At 45.5% G+C, this 20,917-nt stretch overlaps 1 protein-coding gene across 3 annotated transcripts in view; it reads right to left on the bottom strand.

Annotated features, from left to right (window-relative positions):
• Window positions 1–595: 595 nt before the first annotated feature.
• SLCO3A1 (solute carrier organic anion transporter family member 3A1) overlaps window positions 596–20,917 on the bottom strand; it is a 350,108-nt gene continuing 329,786 nt past the window's right edge. Inside the window, exons 10-12 of one of the 3 annotated variants that reach the window (XR_007519927.1) lie at window positions 11,372–11,614; window positions 5,471–5,571; window positions 1,195–1,269 (exon numbers count right to left, since the gene is read on the bottom strand). Coding sequence is in view for 2 of the 3 variants with exons in the window: in XM_049906090.1 (XP_049762047.1) it covers window positions 11,235–11,614 (380 nt within the window). In the remaining variant the exon portion in view is untranslated. Of the gene's footprint in view, window positions 1,270–5,470; window positions 5,572–10,731; window positions 11,615–20,917 lie in introns of those variants that run through there. The other 2 variants (XM_049906091.1, XM_049906090.1) reach the window with 2 other exon arrangements.

The following is a 20,917-nucleotide window of genomic DNA, read 5'->3' as shown; positions in this document are numbered from 1 at the left end:
TCAATGGTTAAGTGCTCAGCTATTAACTGAAAGGATGGAGGTTCGAACTCACTAGCCACTCCGTGGGAGAAAAATGTGGCAGTCTGCTTCTGTAAAGATTTAGAGCCTTGGAAACCCATGATGGGGCAGTTCTACTCTGTCCTATAGGGTTGCTATGAGTCAGAATCAACTCGACAACAATGAGTTATCAGTGACTTATGAGCGTTTAATTCCAGCCGGGGGTTGGGGTAGCAATGAACAATCACCTCGATTAGGTGCCCCTTCTGTGCTAGGCACTGTGCTCAGCACCTTCCTATATGAACTCATTTAAATCTTAGCATGACTCTATAAAGCAGGTGTTAATATTCCCATTTTACAGATGACAAAATTGGGGCTCCGAGAAGTCAGATCACTCGATCATAGTCACACTGGTAGTACATGCTAGGGTAAGGATTTGAACCCAGGTCTGTCTTGGCCCCAAAACCTGAGCTCTAACATCTCAAAGCCCATACATATAGAATGCACACGGCCAGAAGCATGGCCCTGAAGGTCCCTCTAGGATCATTCTCCAAGACGACACAAGAACAATAGGCGAGATTACAGCACAAGACAGAGGAAGAATTAAAATAGTGCTTTTAATATAATTTTCAGCAAACTTACAGGATGTACTTTATATCACATATTTCTAAACTGCTCATCTGGAAAATATAAGCTGCAAAAATACAGAATACCACACTCAAAAATCTATTGAGTATGTGCTTTTTTTCCTCCATTCAGTGGAAAAGTGTGATTTTTATTATTAAAATCCAGTCTTGGCTGATTTCAGAACAGCTGTCAGAACCCTGGGTCACAGAAGCATTCCAGAGAGGGGGTTTTCTAAAGCATGTCATCAAGCCACCCCTCACCCCCAAAGAAGCCAAAGGAGGGGTGGGCAGGAGGGAATTTGTGCATCAGGTCGGCATGGCTCTTTAACGTCCCAGGAAAAAATGTCTGCTCTGAGGGTTGTTTGGAGGACTCCTGACCACAAGTCACCTGGGAAGTTCTCATCACAGGCCTTGGGTTGGGCCTCAGAGGACCATACACTGGCCGTTAATCCTCATGGGAGACCCTTGGTTTCCTGGGCAGGGCAGAGCACGCTAAGTCAGGCCATCGGGGTCTGTGGACGGTGGTGGGCTGTTCTCTGCAGGAAGAGGAGGGGCCCAGGCCCTCAGCTTCTCACAAAGGAGTCTTCTGAAGGTGAGTGTGACTCGGGGCAGGTTTTCTCAGTCTCAATGTCTTGGTACTCTGTGCCTAAAGGGGGAGGAGGGAAGAAGAGCCAAGAGGAAAAAAGAGATCGGTCTTTTCTGGTTTTCCTATTTATTTCTTAGGCTTATCTAACAGCATCCACTTTTGGGTCGAGTAGACAAGAGCAGAGGTTCATGTCAATCAAGTGCTGCTTCTCCCTCCATGTAACCCCAAGGGAGAGCTCCCTGGGTGGTGCAAGTCGTTAAGAGCTTGGCTACTAACCCAAAGGTCAGCAGTTCAAATCCACCAGGCGCTCCATGGAAACTCTTTGGGGCAGTTCTACTCTGTCCTATAGGGTCACTAGGAGTCAGAATTGACTTGATGGCAATTTTTTTTTTAGGTTTAACACTGGTGATTGGAACCCACCCAGTGGCACTACGGAAGAAAGGCCTGGCAATCTGCTTCTATAAACATTACAGCCAAGAAAACCCTATGGAGCACAATTATACTCTGCACCACATGGTGGAATTGCCTTGAGTCAGAACTGGCTCGATGGCAAAGGGTTTGGTTTGGTTTGGTTTGGGAACCCCAAGGACCAGACTCCAAGCCTCAAGGACCTCTTTGATGGCCCAATCTCTCTGAGCAGCATATCGATCTACATGTCCATACCAACACCCCAAGTGGGTGTTTCTTCTATGGGGACAAATACGAAATAGCCCAGTCATTAACTTATCCTCAGCCCATGTAAACTGCCATGACAGAGCTGGTGTTCTCGGGCTCTCAGTGTCACTGTGCACCGTTATTGAAGAGGTGGCTTCATGCCAGAGAAAACCACCCAGCGTCATGATGTTGTGTTTTCTCCCCCAGCATTCTGGACCGCTTTGTTATTCATCCAGCCACAGATATTCACCACACACTGAGTCAAACATCTCCTTATTGGAGCGAGGTTTTTGAGCCAATGCCACGCTTTCAAAATAGAGCTGTGACTTCATTTAAAAAGCACCTAGAGTCCAGCTTGGTCCCTGGGATTATTTACAGGCCATGGTAGACACGGTGGGGCTGTAAAGTCCCTGCTCGTTTCTCTTTAGACTTGGGCCGGATGGTACAAAAGGTGAGAGAGTTTGGAAACATCACTCCTTTGATGTTGCAGCTGAGCTTGAGCCTATAAAGGAAGCAGCACTGTGTTCTGAGTATTTGCAGCATTCTTTCTCAACTTTCACAAGGTCAAGTTCTTCTAGTCTTGGGGGTTCTGCTGGAAACTTCGGGAACAGGGAGCAGCAGCAAGAGGGCTGGGGTCGGTTCTGCCTCTGAATATGACAGAGGGCAATGAGTGGCTGGGTGGCACAAACAGTTGAGTGCTCGACCACTAGCTGAAAGGTTGGCTGTTCGAATCACCCCGAGGCGCCTTGGAAGACAGGCCTGACTATCTGCTTCCAAAAAGTCACAGCCTGGAAAACCCTACGGAGCAGTTCTCCTTGGCATATGTGGGGTCGCCGTGAGTCGGAATCCACTAGATGACAACTAACAACAACGAGTGACTAGAAAACTTGTGCTGATGTGGCTAAGGCTGAAGAAGGAAGGAAGAGTGTTTTTGAAAGGTCTCCAATGTTTAATCATTAAAGTGAAAGTAGTTTTTCTGAGTTTAGATTCCTGTGTCCACAAGTACAGTTTTGCAGAGGCTCTCACCTCCATCTCTTTCCTTGTTTCTCTCAAACTTTAGAACCCTTCGAGGGGGGTTCCCGACAGTAGATGCCCTGTTGGCTTCAGAAAGACCTCTCCAACAGCTGGCTCTGTGTTCTTACTTTGGTGATCGTCAGTCTGGTGGCCAGAGCATTGGTTCTGAGCCAGACAGACCCAGGCATTGGCTCCTGGAGGCTTTTCTCACTAGCTGTGTGACCCTGGGATGCTTAGTTTTGCTGAGCCTTAGTCTTCTGATCTATAAAGAGGGAATACTAATTCTTACCCTATACGGCTGGGGTAAGAGAGCTGTAGGGAGTACTACCAGGGATCATGTGTTTATGGCACTGGGCAAGGGTTGGCTCTCAATAAACATGAGCTCCTCTTTCTGTTGGCACTAGCCAATTTATGACCATGAAGTCAAGATGACTAGGATAAAGATAACAACAGCCACCTATACATCAGTGAGCACTTATCAGACATTGGTATCATCAAAGGCCATATCTGCAAGTTAACTGGAAATTATTACACCACTGCTAGGTGGCACAAATGATTTGACTTGGCTACTAACTGAAAGACTGGCAGTTTGAACCCATCCATCAGCAGTGTGGAAGAGAGGCCTGGCGATCTGCTTCCGTAAAGATTACAGCCAAGAAAACGCTATGAAGCAGCTCTACTCTGTAACACATGGGGTCGCCATGAGTCGGAATCGACTCAACTGCAACAGGTTTGGTTTTGGTGAACTCTTAGAGAAGATTGAGTCTTCAACATTCCACCAATTCTATTTAAAAAGTGTGTGGTAGGGTAGCTTTATTTTAGAGAAGGAGTCTTCAGACCCTGATATTTATCTTTCTGTAATAGACCCAAGGTTTTATCTTCATGGTTACTCACATCATTAAAGTGTTGGCTAGTTTTCATTAAAAACAAACAAACAAACAAAAAACTCCTAGCTCCTTCCCTCTTATAAGGTGCTGGACTAGAGTATACTTTATATGTCAGTTAGGGTCCTCTCGTAATGAAACTTCTACATTGCACACTTCCAATTCATTTTACAGCCTTAGATTATACAATCAAACAGTCTTGACAAATATCTCCAGGAGGGCCATCTTTTATTAGGTTCATATAATTTAAGAAAAACATTATTTGGGGGGACTTAATGAGAAAGCAAAATCTCAAACTTCAGAATGTTAAACCTCTAGAAAATACTATGTTGTTCCATCTGTCTATATTCAAAGAAAATAGTCATTTCTACCTTACGGAAAAATATTCAAAACTTCTGATAATCAACTACTGATTGTTGGCCTAAGTCATTATTACAAAAATAAAAATGTCAAGAAATTCTGTTCCTAAAAGCCTAGCATCTGAGAATAGACTTATGTCCAACCAACAACCAGCTTTGGTGTGTTTGAAGCCCCTGGGCCAGGGCCGAGCTTTCTCTGTGTTGGTGATGTGGATGGCAGTGGCGCTGGATCTGAGAGCAGTCTGAGGGTTTCCCTCTGGAGCTGAGAGCTGACACTGAGAAATGCTTCTCTAGCATCTTGGTGCTTGAAGGTGTGCTTCAGAATGGATTCGAGTGGATGACTCTCCTGCTTCCTCTTACCTCTCCACTTCTGGTAGAACACCTCATATAAACGGATCACCAGGCTAGTGGCTGGGGGCTAAGACCAGGAACGACACAGGTAGAAAAGATGTCCTCAGGATACAGCTGCTGTGGTATCCTGGACCTGTTATATCAGGGGGCATGTGAGAGTCTGCTGGGTCCCAGATCCCACTGGGTCCAGGGTCTTCCTGATGACGCAGTCCCTATGGATGGGGAGGGGATCCTTTACATCTTGTCCAGTTGGGAGGGAGTACCCACAATGGCTAAGAATATGGGCTTTGGCTTCTTAGACTTGGGTTTGAATCTCAGCTCTGTCATTCCTAGCTTTGTGACCTGAGCCCATTTTGGAAGCCTTCCAAGTCTCATTTTCCTCCTCTGCAAGTTGGAGCTAAGAACCATTCTTACCTAACAGGGTTATTGAGATTAAACGAGCTGACACATATAATATGCTTGGCCTAGCAGTTGGTTTAAAGTTTAAGTACTTGATAAATACTAGCTTTAATTATTATTAGTATTTTATTTTCATTATTTCAATTACAACTCTTGGCAACCATATGTGTTGCAGGGTAGAACTGCATGCCATAGGGTGTCTCTGGCTGTGGCCTTTTGGAAGCAGATCACCACACCTTGCTTCTGAGGTACCTCTGGGTGGGTTTGAACACCCAACCTTTTGGTTAGTAGTCAAGCACTTAGCTGTGCCACCCAGGGACTCTGTAGCTCTTATTCATGCTTAACCATTATTGTATCTGACAAATCTACTAGCTTTTTAGTGACAGTGTTTCGTGTTAGTGGGAGGAAAGGGAAGGGATTTGGATTATTCTTCAATATCTGTATTCACTCTCTTTTTCCTGGTTCCTGCATCTCCCTCCCTCCCAATGCCCAATTCCATCACTTAAAAAATAAAGATGATTACTTTGGCAGAACTGCACAAGTGTCAGGGACGGTAAAGATCACATATTGCCTTCAATTATGATAAGACGGGGTACTTACCTCATTCTTGGAAAACCAGATACCTGAATTAGACTCTCACGGTCTGGAAGGTCAGAGTTGATGGTCACCTAGCTGGGAAACCACCCAACACGATTCAGCCCCTATGACAGCAGAAGTTTTTGAGTGCTGAGGTCTGCCTCACATATGCTCAGCTGGTAGCACCCCCGCCCCCCCCCCCCCCAATCCTGTGGTGCTGTTCCAGGTCTCTGAGCCTGTGTTCTAGAACACGGCTGGGCACACTATGGCCCTTGGGCCAAACTTAGCCACTGCCTATCTCTATAAATAAAGTTTAACTGGAACACAGCTATGCCCATTCATTTAGGTATTGCCTGTGGCTGCTTTCCAGCACTATGTTGGACCATGTTTGTTGTCCTCCATTTGTTTTCACTGGCAAATTTTCAGAAGTAGATTGATAGCCCTTTCTTCCTAGTCTGTCTTAGTCTGGAAGCCTCCTATATTGGAAAGCACTCAAAACACACAGCGGCAGCAATAATGGACTCGAGCATACCAATGAGCGTGAGGATGGTGCAGGATTGGGCAGCATTTCGTTCTGTTGTACATGGGGTTGCCATGAGTTGGGGGGCTACTTGACAGCAACTAACAACATGGCTGCTTTCCCACTACAACTATAGAGTAGTTGTGACAGAGACCACATGGCCTATAAAGCCTAAAATATTTACTTTCTGGCCCTTACAGAAAAAGTTTGCTGGCCTTGTGCTAGAGGCCCTCTCTAGAAGGACTCTCTAGCCCTGCTCATCCTGTCTCCACTGGCAGACACCCACTGCTCTTTGGTTCTGGGCTCCTAGACTACCTTCTCTCTAAAGCCTTCCTCATTCTTGGCATCCACCACCATGAATCAACCCTAGTTGCACCCAGACATACAGACAGACATTATCTCTTAACACATTCTATTGTGTTTGTTTGTGTTCAGGTCTGTCTAACTCATTATTAAACTGTGAGCTCTTTGAGGGTGGGGACCATGTCTTTTTTACCTTTGTATCTGGTCCAGGGCCTGGCACACAAACACATTTTAAAATGAAGAAATGAAGGAATTAATGTTTGGAAAATATAAATCCCATAGAATGCACACTGAAATTAAATTAACCCTGCAAAGAAAAGTCCTGCTAGCATGTGGATGGCCCATGAAAAGTGAGCATGTCCCTGTGTCCACAGCTAGCAACGATTTGTAATCCATGTCCTCCCTGCTGTGATGGCGAAGCGCTCTGAGTTGCTGAAATCACTTAGGAATGTGAGGCAGGGGTGGGGTGGGCAGCTGTGGGAACTCTATTTTTATGGAGACACACATTACTTCCTTCTCGGAAGATATGAGGAATGCTTTCAAATCATGTCTTAGCTGTCGGTTTCTCATTATTTTATCTGCTCAGTGCTAACTCCTGAGGGGGGCTCTGAGAGGTGGCTTCTCTCACTCCTTCATTAGCTATCCTAGGCACCATGCCCTGTAACTGAGCAAAAATATCTCCCTCACATATTCCACCAGATTCTTCTGTCTTTCCAATTTACCCTTGAGTAATGGTAACACCCCTGTGCATGATGGGGTCCGTAGCCCGTCAGAAGGCCAGTTACTCTGAAAGACTGGGTTCTCGCAGCTCATCAGAGGGTGGGAGTTTGGGATAAGTTGGGAGAGGTGGGGTGTAATGAATGAGGAGAAAAGGGCAGAGGAGGAGGATAAAGACTATATTTGGGTCTCAAACTAATTTTTCAGGGTAAATTTCACGAGTGACCTCTCTTGGAAAACTTGAGACCTTTTAAGTATTTTGCCACATTTTTTTCCTCAGTGAGTGGCTTCACTTAGAAGGTGTGGCAGATACCCATTAACAACCACGGGAGAGTCTTTTTCCTGAAAAATTCCTCAGGAGCAGTGTGGCTACCATACCAGGGACCTGTTGGTTGCCCTGTGTGGAACATGGCTGTGGGATACCTCAGACTATGGGTTACCTCGGGCTGTGGGCTTTCTGACAGGAAGGGCTGGGAAATCTTGTCATGTCTGAGAAACTTTAGGTCATTATTTGAGACAGAGACGTGGACTCAGGGGACTTCAATATACAGATACCATATACCCAAACTTTAAAATCATTATCAGAGTTCCATTGTAAGGTGGTGAAAAATTAGCTATTTTTATGGAGACGCACATTACTTCCTTCTCGGAAGATATGAGGAATGCTTTCAAATCATGTCTTAGCTGTCGGTTTCTCATTATTTTATCTGCTCAGTGCTAACTCCTGAGGGGGGCTCTGAGAGGTGGCTTCTCTCACTCCTTCATTAGCTGTGAGGAGCGCCCGCATGCTGTGGCCTTCTGGAGCTACACTGTCCCAAGGGTGCCTTGTTGTCTCATTGCCTTCCTTCTGTGGAGGCATGGAGAGGGGGCAAAACTGAGGTTGTTCCTGACTGCACAGCAGATCTGAAGGAAGACGACAAACCCTGTCCCCTGGAGACACTTTTACAAGATGTGTTTACCACAGATGCAGGAATAATGTTCGTAAAAACGTCTTGGTTTATGTAGGAGTTAAAAAGATCTGTCAAAAATTGCAGCCAAGAGAGATGTTCTAATCCATTCCTGGGCTTGTTCACCTACATGGTGGAGGAGTCTATAGCAGAAGAGAGAGAGCTCTAACATTCACTTTCTAGGTTTATTCCATCCCTCACATTTTTGTTTTCTCTAAGTCCAATGGAGATCTTATCAGAAAATCTTTTCATTCAAAATACCACTCAAAATCAAATAACCAAGGGGCTAGATCTAATAGCATTTTATGTTCAATGGTTCTGTGTAGCACAAAAGGAAAATTAGAACTAGACTGGGTTTTCTGTTCTGTAGTATGAGAGAGAAATTAAAAACTTTAAAGGTGACACAATACACTCCAAAGCCATATTGCAATCCCAGGGAGTTGAAATTTATATCCAGTTGGTGATAAAACTTAGCCCTGGAGTTGTTTTCCTTTGTTATTCTACCATCTTATTCTCACCCATCCTAGAATCTTAGGGGGGAAAAAAATCCAAAATACAAAAGGTTGTACAGGAAAAAAAATTTTTTTTTTTTTTTTTTTTAAAGCAAATAGCCCCATAAAACATGAGATCTTAGGGCCTCAAAGTGTGTGCAGTGGGTCTGGAGAGCTAGGAAATAATATATAAGAGGGCAGTGATCTATTAATAATACATTTTCAAAACCAAACCAAACCAAACCATGTACAGAATGTTATCAAAGGCTTAGAAGCGACAGAGCGTACATATTTTACGAACTGATGGGAGCACTGTCCCCCTTTCAGTCGTTAACATGTTGATGAGTGCCCCCACTTTCATAAACAAAGACAGGCTAACACAAAAGAGACGAAAGGCTTGTTTCAGAAGCATCCTGTCCCAGGCAGCTGATCACCATGGCACAGCAACCAGGACACAAGCTTTTTTGGTCATCCTTGCTTGGTGTTTTCTCAAGTTTTGGGGCTATCTTTCAAATCTCTGTGCTTACAGTGTTTGTAAAAATTTGGCACAATGCCCCCCACTTCTCTTCCCTGATTTTTTTGGTGTTGCGTGGGTGTACTGCACATATATGTCTGAGGTGAAAAACCAGCCAACCAACCAATCCTTGAGGGCCATGAGTGTGGCATGGATGAAGGTCACTGAAGAAGCATAAAAACAAAAAATCAAAACAAACAAACCAACCAACCAGCTGTGTCAAGCTGACTCTAACTTATGGTGACCCCATGTCTGTCAGAGTAGAACTGTGTTCCATAGGGTTTTCAATGGCTGATTTTTTGGAAGTAGATCACCAGGCCTTTCTTCCAAGGTGCCTCTGTGTTAACTCCAACCTCCAACCCGTAGGTTAGCAGTCAAGTGTGTTAACTGTTTGCGCCACCCAGGGACTACCAAAGAAGCATGAAGGGCAAATTAACTAGGCCTTCTGTCAGAGAGTGTGTGTATGCGTGTGTGCCTGTGCGCGTGATCGGCACACTTAAGCTCTGTCTCCTTATGGAAACAGCCTTTTTATAAGGCTCTGTCTGCTGGCTGCAAAAGGTTTTTCCACATGATTCTCATCCCAGACAATGGCAGGTTTATTCTCTAGCTGCTCAGGATTCAGCCACTTTCAAGGCACACAAAGACTCGTTAGTCCAAGAGGGACCCTGAAATATATCATCGACGTTTTCACACACTGGACATGTGGTAGCTTCCAGGAGCTTGTGGGTCTATTCGTGACCAGACTGCTCAACAGCTTGTGGTAGGGAGCTGTTTCCTCTCTCCTAGCCCCAGAATCACCACACTGAGTCTGGACCCCTATACACAATCCCACAACCAGGTGTGTCTCCCCCTACCAGCTGGAAAGAGCGCCTCTCAAGAGTGTGGAACGTGAATATACAAGGGCTTCCCATGACAGTGATCACTGAATCTTGGGGAATAAAGCGAGAAGGCAAATTTGCAATTCATCACATTATCCCGTTGTCTCAAATGTGATTCTTTTAAAGGCAGGCTGCATATCCACTCTCTTTTTGAAGCACTCCCCCCGACCCCCTTCTTACAACATCGTATTTTCTTAATGTTTTTGTAGAGTATCTGAGTGAAGAAAAAAGCATAAAAATTACCATAGATTAACTGCATCCCTTGAATCACATTATATTTTTTGGTGCATTAAAAAAGGAGAAAAGTAAAAGCAACCAGCATAATAAACTCGGCCTAGAGAACTGTGTTAGTGATGGAAGGGTTAACACAGATTTTAGAAGTGGTTAAAAAGAGTATTAGAGGATTATACATACAACAGTTTGAAATTCATATGCATTGTTTTCTCCTTAAAAAATGGCAAAATGTTTGGCAAATGTAAGCAAATGACTTGGACTAGGTTGGGCCTCAACAGCTCTGAGTGGAGTCAGTCATAGCCAGGCGAGGCCCATTGCTTCCTGAGGTCACTCTGTGGGGCTGGGGGGAGTAGGGTGCTGCAGAGGGGAGGTTAGGTGCTGGCTCCCCACTCACGGCTCCCCCCAGGCCCTCAGTCTTGAACATGGAAATGGAGCTGGTGAGAGGTGCCAATTACAGACTCCAGCACGGATCACCCATTAGCATCGCTGAGAGAACTCTGGGGCCTTGAACCACATGCAGACTGGGTGAGTCGTCTACACAGTGACCCATATTGCAAAAGTTAGAGTGGGGAGTGGGGCTCCCACTCCTCGGCGGGCATGCCTCCTCACCTCCCGCGTGGAGGGAGAGGGGCACGGGGTGTGTCACTAGTGCTTGTCCTGGCCATGTTGTCAATTTGTGTATGTGTGTTTTTTTTTTTAGTAGACTTTTTCCTTAACGTTGGTTTTTTGTTTTGTATGTGTATGTACATCCGGAAAGGTCCGTCCTCCAAACTGGCCACCACAGTTCCCTGAATTTGGCAGTGCCTGTTGCTTGCAGCTGTTGGCATCCCGAAAACTGAGAGGTGCCTTCCAAGAGTAGACTCTGGGCCCCAGCAGTGTGCACGTCCTCCGCAACCCTGGCCGCACCGCAAACATATAATCTCAGCCTTCTCCTTATTCTGAATCCTGTTTGGCTCTGGTTTTGAGAAGAAGGACAAAGGTCCCATGTGGGTGTATGTGTGTGTGTATGTGTGTAAGAGCATGTGTGTGTCTGTACGAGTGTATGTGTGTGCATGTGTGCGTGTGTGTGCACGTATATGTCTCTGTGTGCGCGGATTTTTTTTAAACTCTTTTTTCTTTGTTTTTTTTTTTTTAAGAAAAATGACCCTCAGATTACTAATACAGAGTCCAGCCCTCCTTAGTCACTATAAAACAGACTCCATGTTCTCACACCACTCGTGGTCTTCAAGATTATAGATAAATTTTGTCCTATGGGTCTGGTTTGCGGGCACAGGGTCCCTCCCCAGATTGTCTAGGGTCAGAGTAGAGGCAAAGAACTCACTGGTGCTCAGCCCGCCCTCGTGGTTTTTGATGTATCGTTTATAGTTTTTCCTCAGGCACTGCCACGTGGTGGTGTACAGGATGAACGCAAAGGACTTGAGCGCGATGGCAATGCTGACGTACAGGTATCGGTAGATGACGTTGTCGTAGAGGACGCAGGCGCCCTGCTCCCCACAGAATGTGCTCCAAAACAGGCAAGTGGAGTCGATGCCAGCCCCGAAGATGAGGGGTGGGGGGATGAAGCCTGTAGGGGGAAAAGGGTATGTAACGTTCTGCCTCTGATGGCGAGTTTTATGAAGAGACAAACTCCTTTTCCCCTAGGCGTGAATCTCTTGTTAAAGGACTGCGTGCCTACCATACTAACTGGGCTCAACAGAGCTTTTAATGGCTGATATTTCGGTAGTAGAGCACCAGGCCTTTCTTCCGAGGCACGTCTGGATAGACTCAAATCACCAACCTTTTTGTTAGAATTCAAGTGTCTTAACCATTTGTAGTACCCAGGGACCCTGGTTGTATAGCATGGTGGTTAAAAGAGCTATGCAGCACCAAACAGTGTGGGTTTGAGTCTCAGCTCTGTCACTCACTGTACAATTGTAGACAAGTTATTTAGGCCCTCTGTGCCTTAGTTTCTTTATCTGCACAATGGGGATAATAATAATACAGTCCTTATAAGATCTCTGTAAGAACTAATAAATTTAACACATGAAAAACATTTAGAACAAGTCCTGGTACACAGTAAACACAAAATAAATGACAGCTAGAATTATTATCATTATTACTGTCATACTCTGAGAGCCTGAGAAGGAAAACAGTCTTCCCTGAAGCGGGGGATCTCAGTGTCACTCAAAGAAGTACAACCTCACAGAGGGAAGTGGTAAAGATGCATTCTACTGTGTGCCTCATTCTCTTGTACAGGGGCTTTTAGAGCTGTGTGCACTCTTGAGTGGAGGGAACCAGAAGGTCTAAGAAGTTGGATACGAGTACACCATACCTTATCAAACAATTTATTTGGTTCGAGAATTAAAAAGATCTGGCAACTTCCCCACCCCTCGACATTACCACCGGATCAGAATATTTGAACTGGGACCGAGTTTTAAACCTTCACAACACAGCATTCTGGGCCACTGCGTACAACCAGTCACCAAAACGGCAGGTCAGAAGAAAACTATTTGCCATCCTTAATTTGGTCTTGTGTTGTTACTCTCTGTGATTATTTCCCTCTGGTTGTCCCCTAGGTCGGTTGTTCTCAATCCTGGCTGTATATTAGGATCATCTGGGTGGGGGGAGGGGGGGACTGTCCATCTCATACCAACTAATAGAACATTTAGGGTGGGGCCCAGTCATCAATATTTTTGAAATAGAATTCCCAGATGATTCTGGCCTGCTGGAAAACAATTGGGAAAGAATGGATGGGTCATTAATACAAATTAATGGTAACCACCTTCAGTGAGACACCTCTGGGGCAGGAAGCAATCTTTAGAGCCAGACTGTGACAAGTCAAAGATCCCATTGTCAATATACCTCTATCCAGAGTGTTCCTTCCAGGGCTAGCCCTAGAGTGTTGGAGCTTTATTTTTACTCAGGAAAATCCTTCTGACAATTTGCTGAGACATAGACTCTTTGCCCACAAAACCATGCATGCATTTCAGGGGTTCACAGACCCAAAGGCCATTCCTGATTGCCAGAATAATTCAGCCTGCCTTACACATTGCAGAGTCTCCTTTCTGAGGAGCCCTGTGAGGGAGGCCTGGGAGTGGGAAGGCAGGCTTAATGAAGGAAGCAGCGTTTCCCCGGCTTAACGACAGGCCTGCCATGAGGTGAGAGGGTGACTGCATTCTCCTACCCGTGCTAATGAGGCTGGCACACCCTGGTGTCTCGGAGGTTTCCTTGGCACTCTCTAGCTCCATCATTTGTTACCCCAAAGAGACTCTTCTGAGAAAGAATTCTATTTGAAACCTCAATAAACCTCCCCAGCAGCTTGATTTAATAAATACACTCTGAGCTCAAAATCCTGCTCCTCATCCTGGTGCCCGGCCAGGTTGGTCCTGTAGAATGAACTCCTTCCCAGTGTCCAAGGCAGTCCAAAGACTGCCCAGGTGTTTGACACCCTCCCCACCTGCCCCCGTGTGTTCTCCTTGCCCCTGGACAAATATCTTTCTTCATTTAACTGAAATAGGGCCACGTGAGGGAAATGCCATGGCAACCATGTAAGAGACAATAAGCCACAATCCGCATCATGTAGGTAAATAAATTGAGATCTGAAACCAATTTAAATTATGGGTAGATCTGAGGATCAAAGAGGCTCATTTGGCCTGTTCCCATGGCACGGTGGGACAACTCAAATCCAACCACCTTTTTATTTTTTAGCTTTTTTAAATGTTGTGATTAGCATCCAAATGCCCCTCCCTCCCCTTCCTTCTGCCTCTTGTGACCTGTCTCATGGCCATTTCACAATGGGGAATGAAGAACATACATGACAAATTTTGCTGTGGAAGAAACTGACAGTACAGTTGTCCCTTACTTCACGGTGAATGGGTTCCCAAAGAGTTGCATGAAAATTCAAGTTTGGCAAATCAGATCCTATTTTTAGCACATCAAAGGAAATTTGCAATATAAGGGAATCAGTCAGTAATACTAGTTTAAACCAAAATATTCCTCCAAAGTGCCACCATGTGAGGCAATGGTAGTTCAGTGCAGAATTCTCGCCCTCCATGCAGGAGATTTAGGTTCGATTCCCCGCCAAGGCACCTCACGTGCAGCCAACATCTGTCTGTGGAGGCTCGTGTGTTGATACGATGCTGAAGAGGTTCAGTGGAGCTTCCAGGCTAACATGGACTAGGAAGAAAGGCCTGGCGATCTATTTCTGAAAATTAGCCAGTGAAGACCCTATGGATCACAACGGTCTGATCTGCAACCGATCAGGCAGCGTTTCATTCTGTTGTGCACGGGGTCACCATGAGTTGGGGGTTGACTTGACAACAGCTAAAAATAACAGCAACAACACCTCCTTCATATACCTTTTTCTAATAGTGGGTTGTCTTTAAAGCAGGGCTCACTTGTACCCACTAAAAATGCAATTTTATCTGCCTGCTGTCATATTCTACTACCAGGTGAGATGCCAATGCCCTGGAAAGCCTCTACACAGTTACTAATTAGAAAGCTAAGTGGCTAGGTAAGTTTTCACATTATTCTCAATATTTTGGAGAGCATTTGTGTAGAGATTCAAAGAGCCTTTAACTTAAGGAGTCAAAAGCAAGTTACTTGATCTCTCTGTACCTCAGTTTCTTCATCTTTAAAATGGAGCCAACAGCACTTGTCCCTCTCAGGACTCAGGTGAGAATTGATACAAATGAAAGTGTTACGGAAGTATATGGTTCGGCCACTTGGCCAGAACTCTTTGCTGCCTTATTCTTGTTATAATGGAGACATGGGGTGATGTTTCAGAATAAACCCGGGGTCGAGCATCCTAAGTATAACCTTTATGAGATTCTTTTTATATTTCTGAATAGAAAAAATATCGGCTTTCCCACCAGATTCATCTTTTCATTTTTATTGACTTACATTTCTTTGCCAAAGGCGAGCACAAACGATCAGGGCTAAATTCCAGGTGTGCAAAGAATACCAGTGATGAAGAACTAACTGGATCTTTTTCATCAGAGGCCTTTGTCATTCTGAAACTCACCTGATGAGACACAAACGGGAGTCTCACCCCATGACAAACTCTCCCACACAGCCACTTGTCCTTGTATTTTTAGCACTGAGGTAGACCAGAGAAAAGCGCAGACACTCCCTGCAAGTTGCTGGCACCCCAGGGACCAATGGGAGACTTCTACAGTATGAAGACTAGAATGCTAACTATTGTTTATTGACTCTGGTGCTGTACAGGGTGCTGTGCCCACATTATGAATCATCTGTGCAGCCCCACATTATTAACTGTTGTTAGCTGCAACTGAGTAGGCACAAACTCATGGCAACCCATGCACAATGGAATGAAATGCTGTCCACTCCTACACCATCCCCATAATCGGCTACAGACCAGACTGTTGTGATCCATAAGGTTTTCATGGGCTGATTTTCAGAAGTCGGTCACCAGGCCTTTCTTCCTAGTCTGTCTTAGTCTGGAAGTTCCACTGAAGCCTGTTCAGCATTAACGTAACATGTAAGCCTCCATTAACGGGTGGGCAGGTGGGTGGCTGTGCGTTTGAGGTGCACTGGGTGGGAATCGAACCCGAGTCTCCCACATGGAAGGTGAATCTCCCACTGAACCACCAGTATCCTATACCCCCCTTATTTTCACAGATAAAGAAATGGAGGTTGAGAGGGGTTCATTATCTGTTCCAAGTTTACCTCAAACCCGATAATCCCCTTCGTTCTCATTCAAAGTTTGTTGATTTGAGGAGATTTCAGAGCTCTTATTTCCAGGGCTACAGAAAGCGCTTTATTTACCTTTCTGCTACACTCCTGGGAATAACTGGTGTGTGGAGGCCTGGTTTTGTGCGGAAGGTGAACTGCACGAGGGTTCTGATCTTTCCAAAGTGTGGCAGTTCTTCCTTCTCCTTGGCAGTTACTGTGCGAGAAAGCTGGGAGACTGTTATTTTGTAAACAAACTCTCACTATTTGGCAGAACACCTCGGGCAGTATTGACTGATACTTGTCAGCAGGGAGATGGAGCTGCTGCTTTTTCCAGAGACCAAACATGCAGCCCGAGGTTGCTTGGTAGCAGGGAAGGAATGTGAGTTTTAGAGCCAGAGATAGCTGCTGATTTTGGATTCAAGTTCTGCCACTTGGGGACTATGGGACCCTGGGCAAGTTACTCAACTGTACTGAGCCTCAGTTTCATTGTTTATAAAATGGGCACAGTAATACCTTCTTGCAGAGTTTTTGTAAGGATTGAATGACACCCTGTATGAAGGCCCCTCACATAATGGGCTCTCAAATTTGGTTCCCTTCCTTTCTCTTTGGTTTTGTTCTATACCCCTTTGGGTAAATGAAAATCTGTCCTTTTTTAAACTGCCGCCTCTAGAAAAAGAGTTGCAGAAAACTCTTCAAGCAAAGGTTTAAGAAATAATCCCGACTGGCAACGGTTCTTTGTGTCCAAAGAATAAGTCAGTGTTGGAGGGCTATGAAGTGCTTCAGAAAGGAGGCCGAGTGGGTGAAGTGTAGTTTAGTCTATTCTTGCTTTGAGCATCTTCACTTCTGTTATGCCCACTGCTGTTGAGTCGATTCTGACCCATAGCAACACTATAGGACAGAGTAGAACTGCCCCATAGGGTTTCCAAGGCCGTAAATCTTTACGGAAGCAGACTGCCACATCTTTCTCCTGCGGAGTGGCTGATGGGTTCGAACTGCCGACCTTTCGGTTAGCAGCTAAGCATTTAACTGCTGTGCCACTAGGGCTCCTCTTAGTTAAAAAGAAAACCCTGTTGCCATTGAGTCGACTCCAACTCATGGTGACCCCCTGTGTATCAGAGTAGAACTGTGATCCGTGGTTCAATGGCTGATTTTTCAGAAGCAGATTGCCAGGCTTTTCTTCCGAGTTCCCTCTGGGAGGACTTGAACCTCCAACCTTTTGGTTAGCAGCCAAATACATTAACTATCTGCATCACCCAGGGACTCCGTGCCCTTAGTTATCTAAGGAGTCAGGAGGGAGGGTGGTGATGATACAGTGACTGCCTTAGGGACTGCGTATTATGGCAGAAGCCTCTCCTCCCTGGAGCTTGTGGGAATGGTTCTCTCCCTTTTTCCTTCTCTTTTCCCTCAGTCTCCTGTGGAGGAATTCACTAACTGTGTAGGCATTAACTAGTTTCCCCATAAGGGCGCTGACGAACCCCCAAATGTTGGGGAGGCTGTCAGATGCTCACTGCTGTTATGTGCTATTACCAAGAATATTAAAAGGATTAAATCTTACTTCCTATTATACTCTGGCCCAAATTGCAGCAAAATATATTTCCATGCAGACACTGTTGCACCGTTTAAGGAAACTGTCTCTGTTTCCCTGGAATCTATTAACAGAGATTAAGCCTTAGGGTCTTATATTTTGGCTATTACATTCTCTTCCCTGGTTGAAAAGGCTGGGCCTCTTTATACTCTTTGGTCTAAACTTAGAAGGTGAACCGAAAGGCTTTTGTAAGAAAAATAAATTCACACTCCTTTATGGGACAAAATGGAAGCTGCCATTTATATTTAACATTTATATATTGACAGCTCACCTGTCAAGACTTGAATTCACCACAGAATCTCTATTCAACCTGCAGAATTGCTGTTATGTCCAGCACAAGCTAGACAGAGGGAGGTCGAAAAGCAGTCTCCTGCAGAAATTAGTGAGTTTCTTGCTCCAGCAATGCCAAGAAAGATACGAGACAGCTGACATCTGCAAGTATCCTCTATGGACACTTGATATTGACTTTTCTTAAATCCAGGCAGTCTGGGGGAGCTACTGTGCTCTCATCTCATTCCTGGGCACTCGTTCAAGTAACTGAGGCTCAGTGAGGTTAAATACGCTGCCAAAGGCCACATGGTCAGTAACGACAGAACTGGATTCAAACCCAGCTGTGCCTGGCTTCAGAGGGGTTCATGGTAAACATGGGTGTCCCCTTAGCACAGGTCGGGAAGCAGATCCTGGGGGATGCAGATACATCAGGAGGCCACGTACACTGATGAAAGAGTCTGATGCTTAAGAAATGTGTGCTGAATATACACATACATGCGCAGGTGAGTGGACGAGGTTTTTCACTCAATTCCTGCCATTGTATCTCACTCCTTCCCATCCCATGGCCAGGGTCCCAGAGCACCCTGTGTTGCCTTCTTCCAAAGCACTTGTGTGACGTGTATATTTCTCCCACTTACCCATAAACATCTTTATATTCAACACGATGCTCACAGTAGGAGTGTAATAAACATTTGGCGAGCCATATCAGGAGCTTCCAAGATGCTCCTTCCCTAGAGTAACTCACCCATCACCCAAGGCCACAGGAGGAATGACACCTGCATAAGGAGCTGCACTCAGTGCCTTCTGCTCCGCGGGTGGCTCTATAAGCCAGAGCAAGCACTTGTGGGAGGAGAGTCTGTGGTGGAAAGGCTGGTCCAGCACTCCCAATACCCTTGGGATGCTTTATTAATTGCTTCTGGTATCTTATTCTTTAAAAGGCCCTCCACAGGCCCAGTCATAGGACTCGAAAGCTCAGCTTTGTCTTGAACTTTTGTTGTTTCTCTTTTCCTTTCATTTACATAATCAGGTGAGGGGAGAGGGGCAGTTCCATAGATGTTGCCTTCATGATATTGTATGCCTTTGTCCTGGCCTTTCAGTCACACTGCTCTGCCCCAGGCCACCTTCTTTTGAGCTCAACAGGTTTGGGTAACTACCTTGCACTCTGGCAACTACCTTGTACACTGCTGCCAGGCTAATCTTCCTAAATCAGAATTCTGCTGGTACATTTGCTCTCCTATCAAAAGCCATTGGCTGCTCCATACTGACAACTACATAGCCAAGTAAAATCTTTCCCTCCAGACTCCAATTCCTTATAGCTCTTCTAATCTTATACATGCCCCACACTGGCTCCCTTCTACCAGTGGCTGCTGAAGGCAGGACACTGGCTCCTGTTTATTTTTACACTCTTTTTAGCACTTGGAACAGTGCCTTGAACACAGCAGAATCTTAGCAGATATTTGTTTCAGCAAAGGTTCCTAGGTGGTGCAACTAGTTTGTACTCTACTACTAACCTGAAGGTTAGTGGTTCAAACTCACCCAGCTGCTCTGCGGAAGAATGGCCTGGTGATCTGCTTCCATAAAGGTTACAACCAAGAAAACCCTATGAAGCAGTTCTACTCTGTAACACACGGGGTCGTCATGAGTCAGAATCAACTTGACAGCAATGGGTTTGGTTCTGGGGCTTTAACGTCCATGGCATGTAGTAGCTCCAGGAGCAAGATTCTACGTCAGACCCGGGAGCAGATGGTTTGCCCACAGCTAGGAAGGAAAGCCGTGACCGTGACCTTTAAAAAAGGCTGAAGAACGGTGGGCTTGCTAACACCAGGAATTCTGCTATGAGGAGATGATTCAGTTTATTCTGAATGGACTGACTCATCCAGCTCAGTATCTCCCTCCCCGCTCCCCTCCCCCATTCCACACGTGGCCTTTTTTATAACTTGTCCCCCTTAATAACAAGGCTCCTCACCCACCTTCCACTCCGGTCAAGCACGTTCTTCAGACCTGCCCCACCTCTGTAGCCTCAAATTCAGACAAGAAATCTTTGACCACAACTTCCTATTCTCTTTTTCTATTATATTAATACGGCCAGTTGTGGTGGTTGTTAGCTCCCATCCAGTTGGCCCCCAGCTCATGGCAACCCCCTGGCACAAGAGAATGAAGCACTGCCTGGTCCTGCGCCAGCCCTGTGATCGGCTGTGGATATGACCACTGTGATCCATAGGATTTTCATTGGCTGATTTTGGAAGTCGATTGCCAGTCTTTTCTTCCTAGTTTCTCTTAGTCTGGAAGTTCTACTGAAACCTGTTCAGCATCACAGCAGCACGCAAGTCTCCACAGACAAGATGGTAGTGGCTGTGCATGAGGGGCACTGGCCAGTTCTTACAGTTCTTTATCTCTTTGAGCTCTCCACTTTCTCCTGTTTTTATTTCCTTCCTTCTCCAGCCCAGGCACGGTGGCCAATCACTTTAGTCACACTTAGGCCATCATGCTCAATTGCTTTGCTTCCACTGCAGCTGCCCACAAACCCTCACACTTATGTTGATACCACCAGCCACTTCCTGCTTTTACTCCAGGGCTCTGAGGGCAGCTGGGGAAGCTCATGGTCCCACAATGACTGGCGCCATCACAGTCCCTGCCTCCACCCTTTCTACCAACTCCTTTCCATTGGTGTTCAAAGCAGCTCCTAACATACCCTGTCCTTTCCTCACCTCCAGGCTTTTGCCCTTTTCAGCCCTCTGTCTAATACGTTCTCTCCTTCCTCCTCACCTGGATAACTCATCAGCTCTTAGCGTAGACATGATGACCTTCCTAAACCCATGCCCCTGCCCCGCCATGCAAGAGCACGGTTTAGTGGCCCTTCTGTGTGCCCCACTGAGCCTGTGCTGACTCCATCATGAATCCTGTCACTCTGAACTGTGATACCCCCAACATGGGGCCCAGCACAAAGGATGAACAAAAAAAGTCATGAATCTGATTTCTTGTTCAGTCCCTCATTAACAATAATGGTGGTTAATTTTATTGAGTGCTACAGAAAATGGAATCAGGTCATATGCAAACACTTTTTGATAAGCTGCTTTCAATTAAAAGATGGAACTGTGTCAGAATCTTCTAGAGCAGGGTATTTCAAACTGTGATTTATGACTTATAGTGGGAGATGAAATCAATACAGTGGGCCATGACTGACTTTTTAAAAAAGCAAGAAATAGAGCTGAATAGGAGAGAATAGAAGAGAGGAAAAAAGAAAGTATCAGAGCACATCGTACTATTAAGGGTGGTAGAGCAAATGGTTACTGTGCTCAGCTCCTAACTGAAAGGTTGGAGGTTCGAGTCCACCCAGAT

Source organism: Elephas maximus, chromosome 13, assembly GCF_024166365.1.
Source record: "Elephas maximus indicus isolate mEleMax1 chromosome 13, mEleMax1 primary haplotype, whole genome shotgun sequence".
In the NCBI taxonomy this organism is placed as follows: domain Eukaryota; kingdom Metazoa; phylum Chordata; class Mammalia; order Proboscidea; family Elephantidae; genus Elephas; species Elephas maximus.
This window is presented reverse-complemented; position numbering and strand designations above follow the sequence as displayed.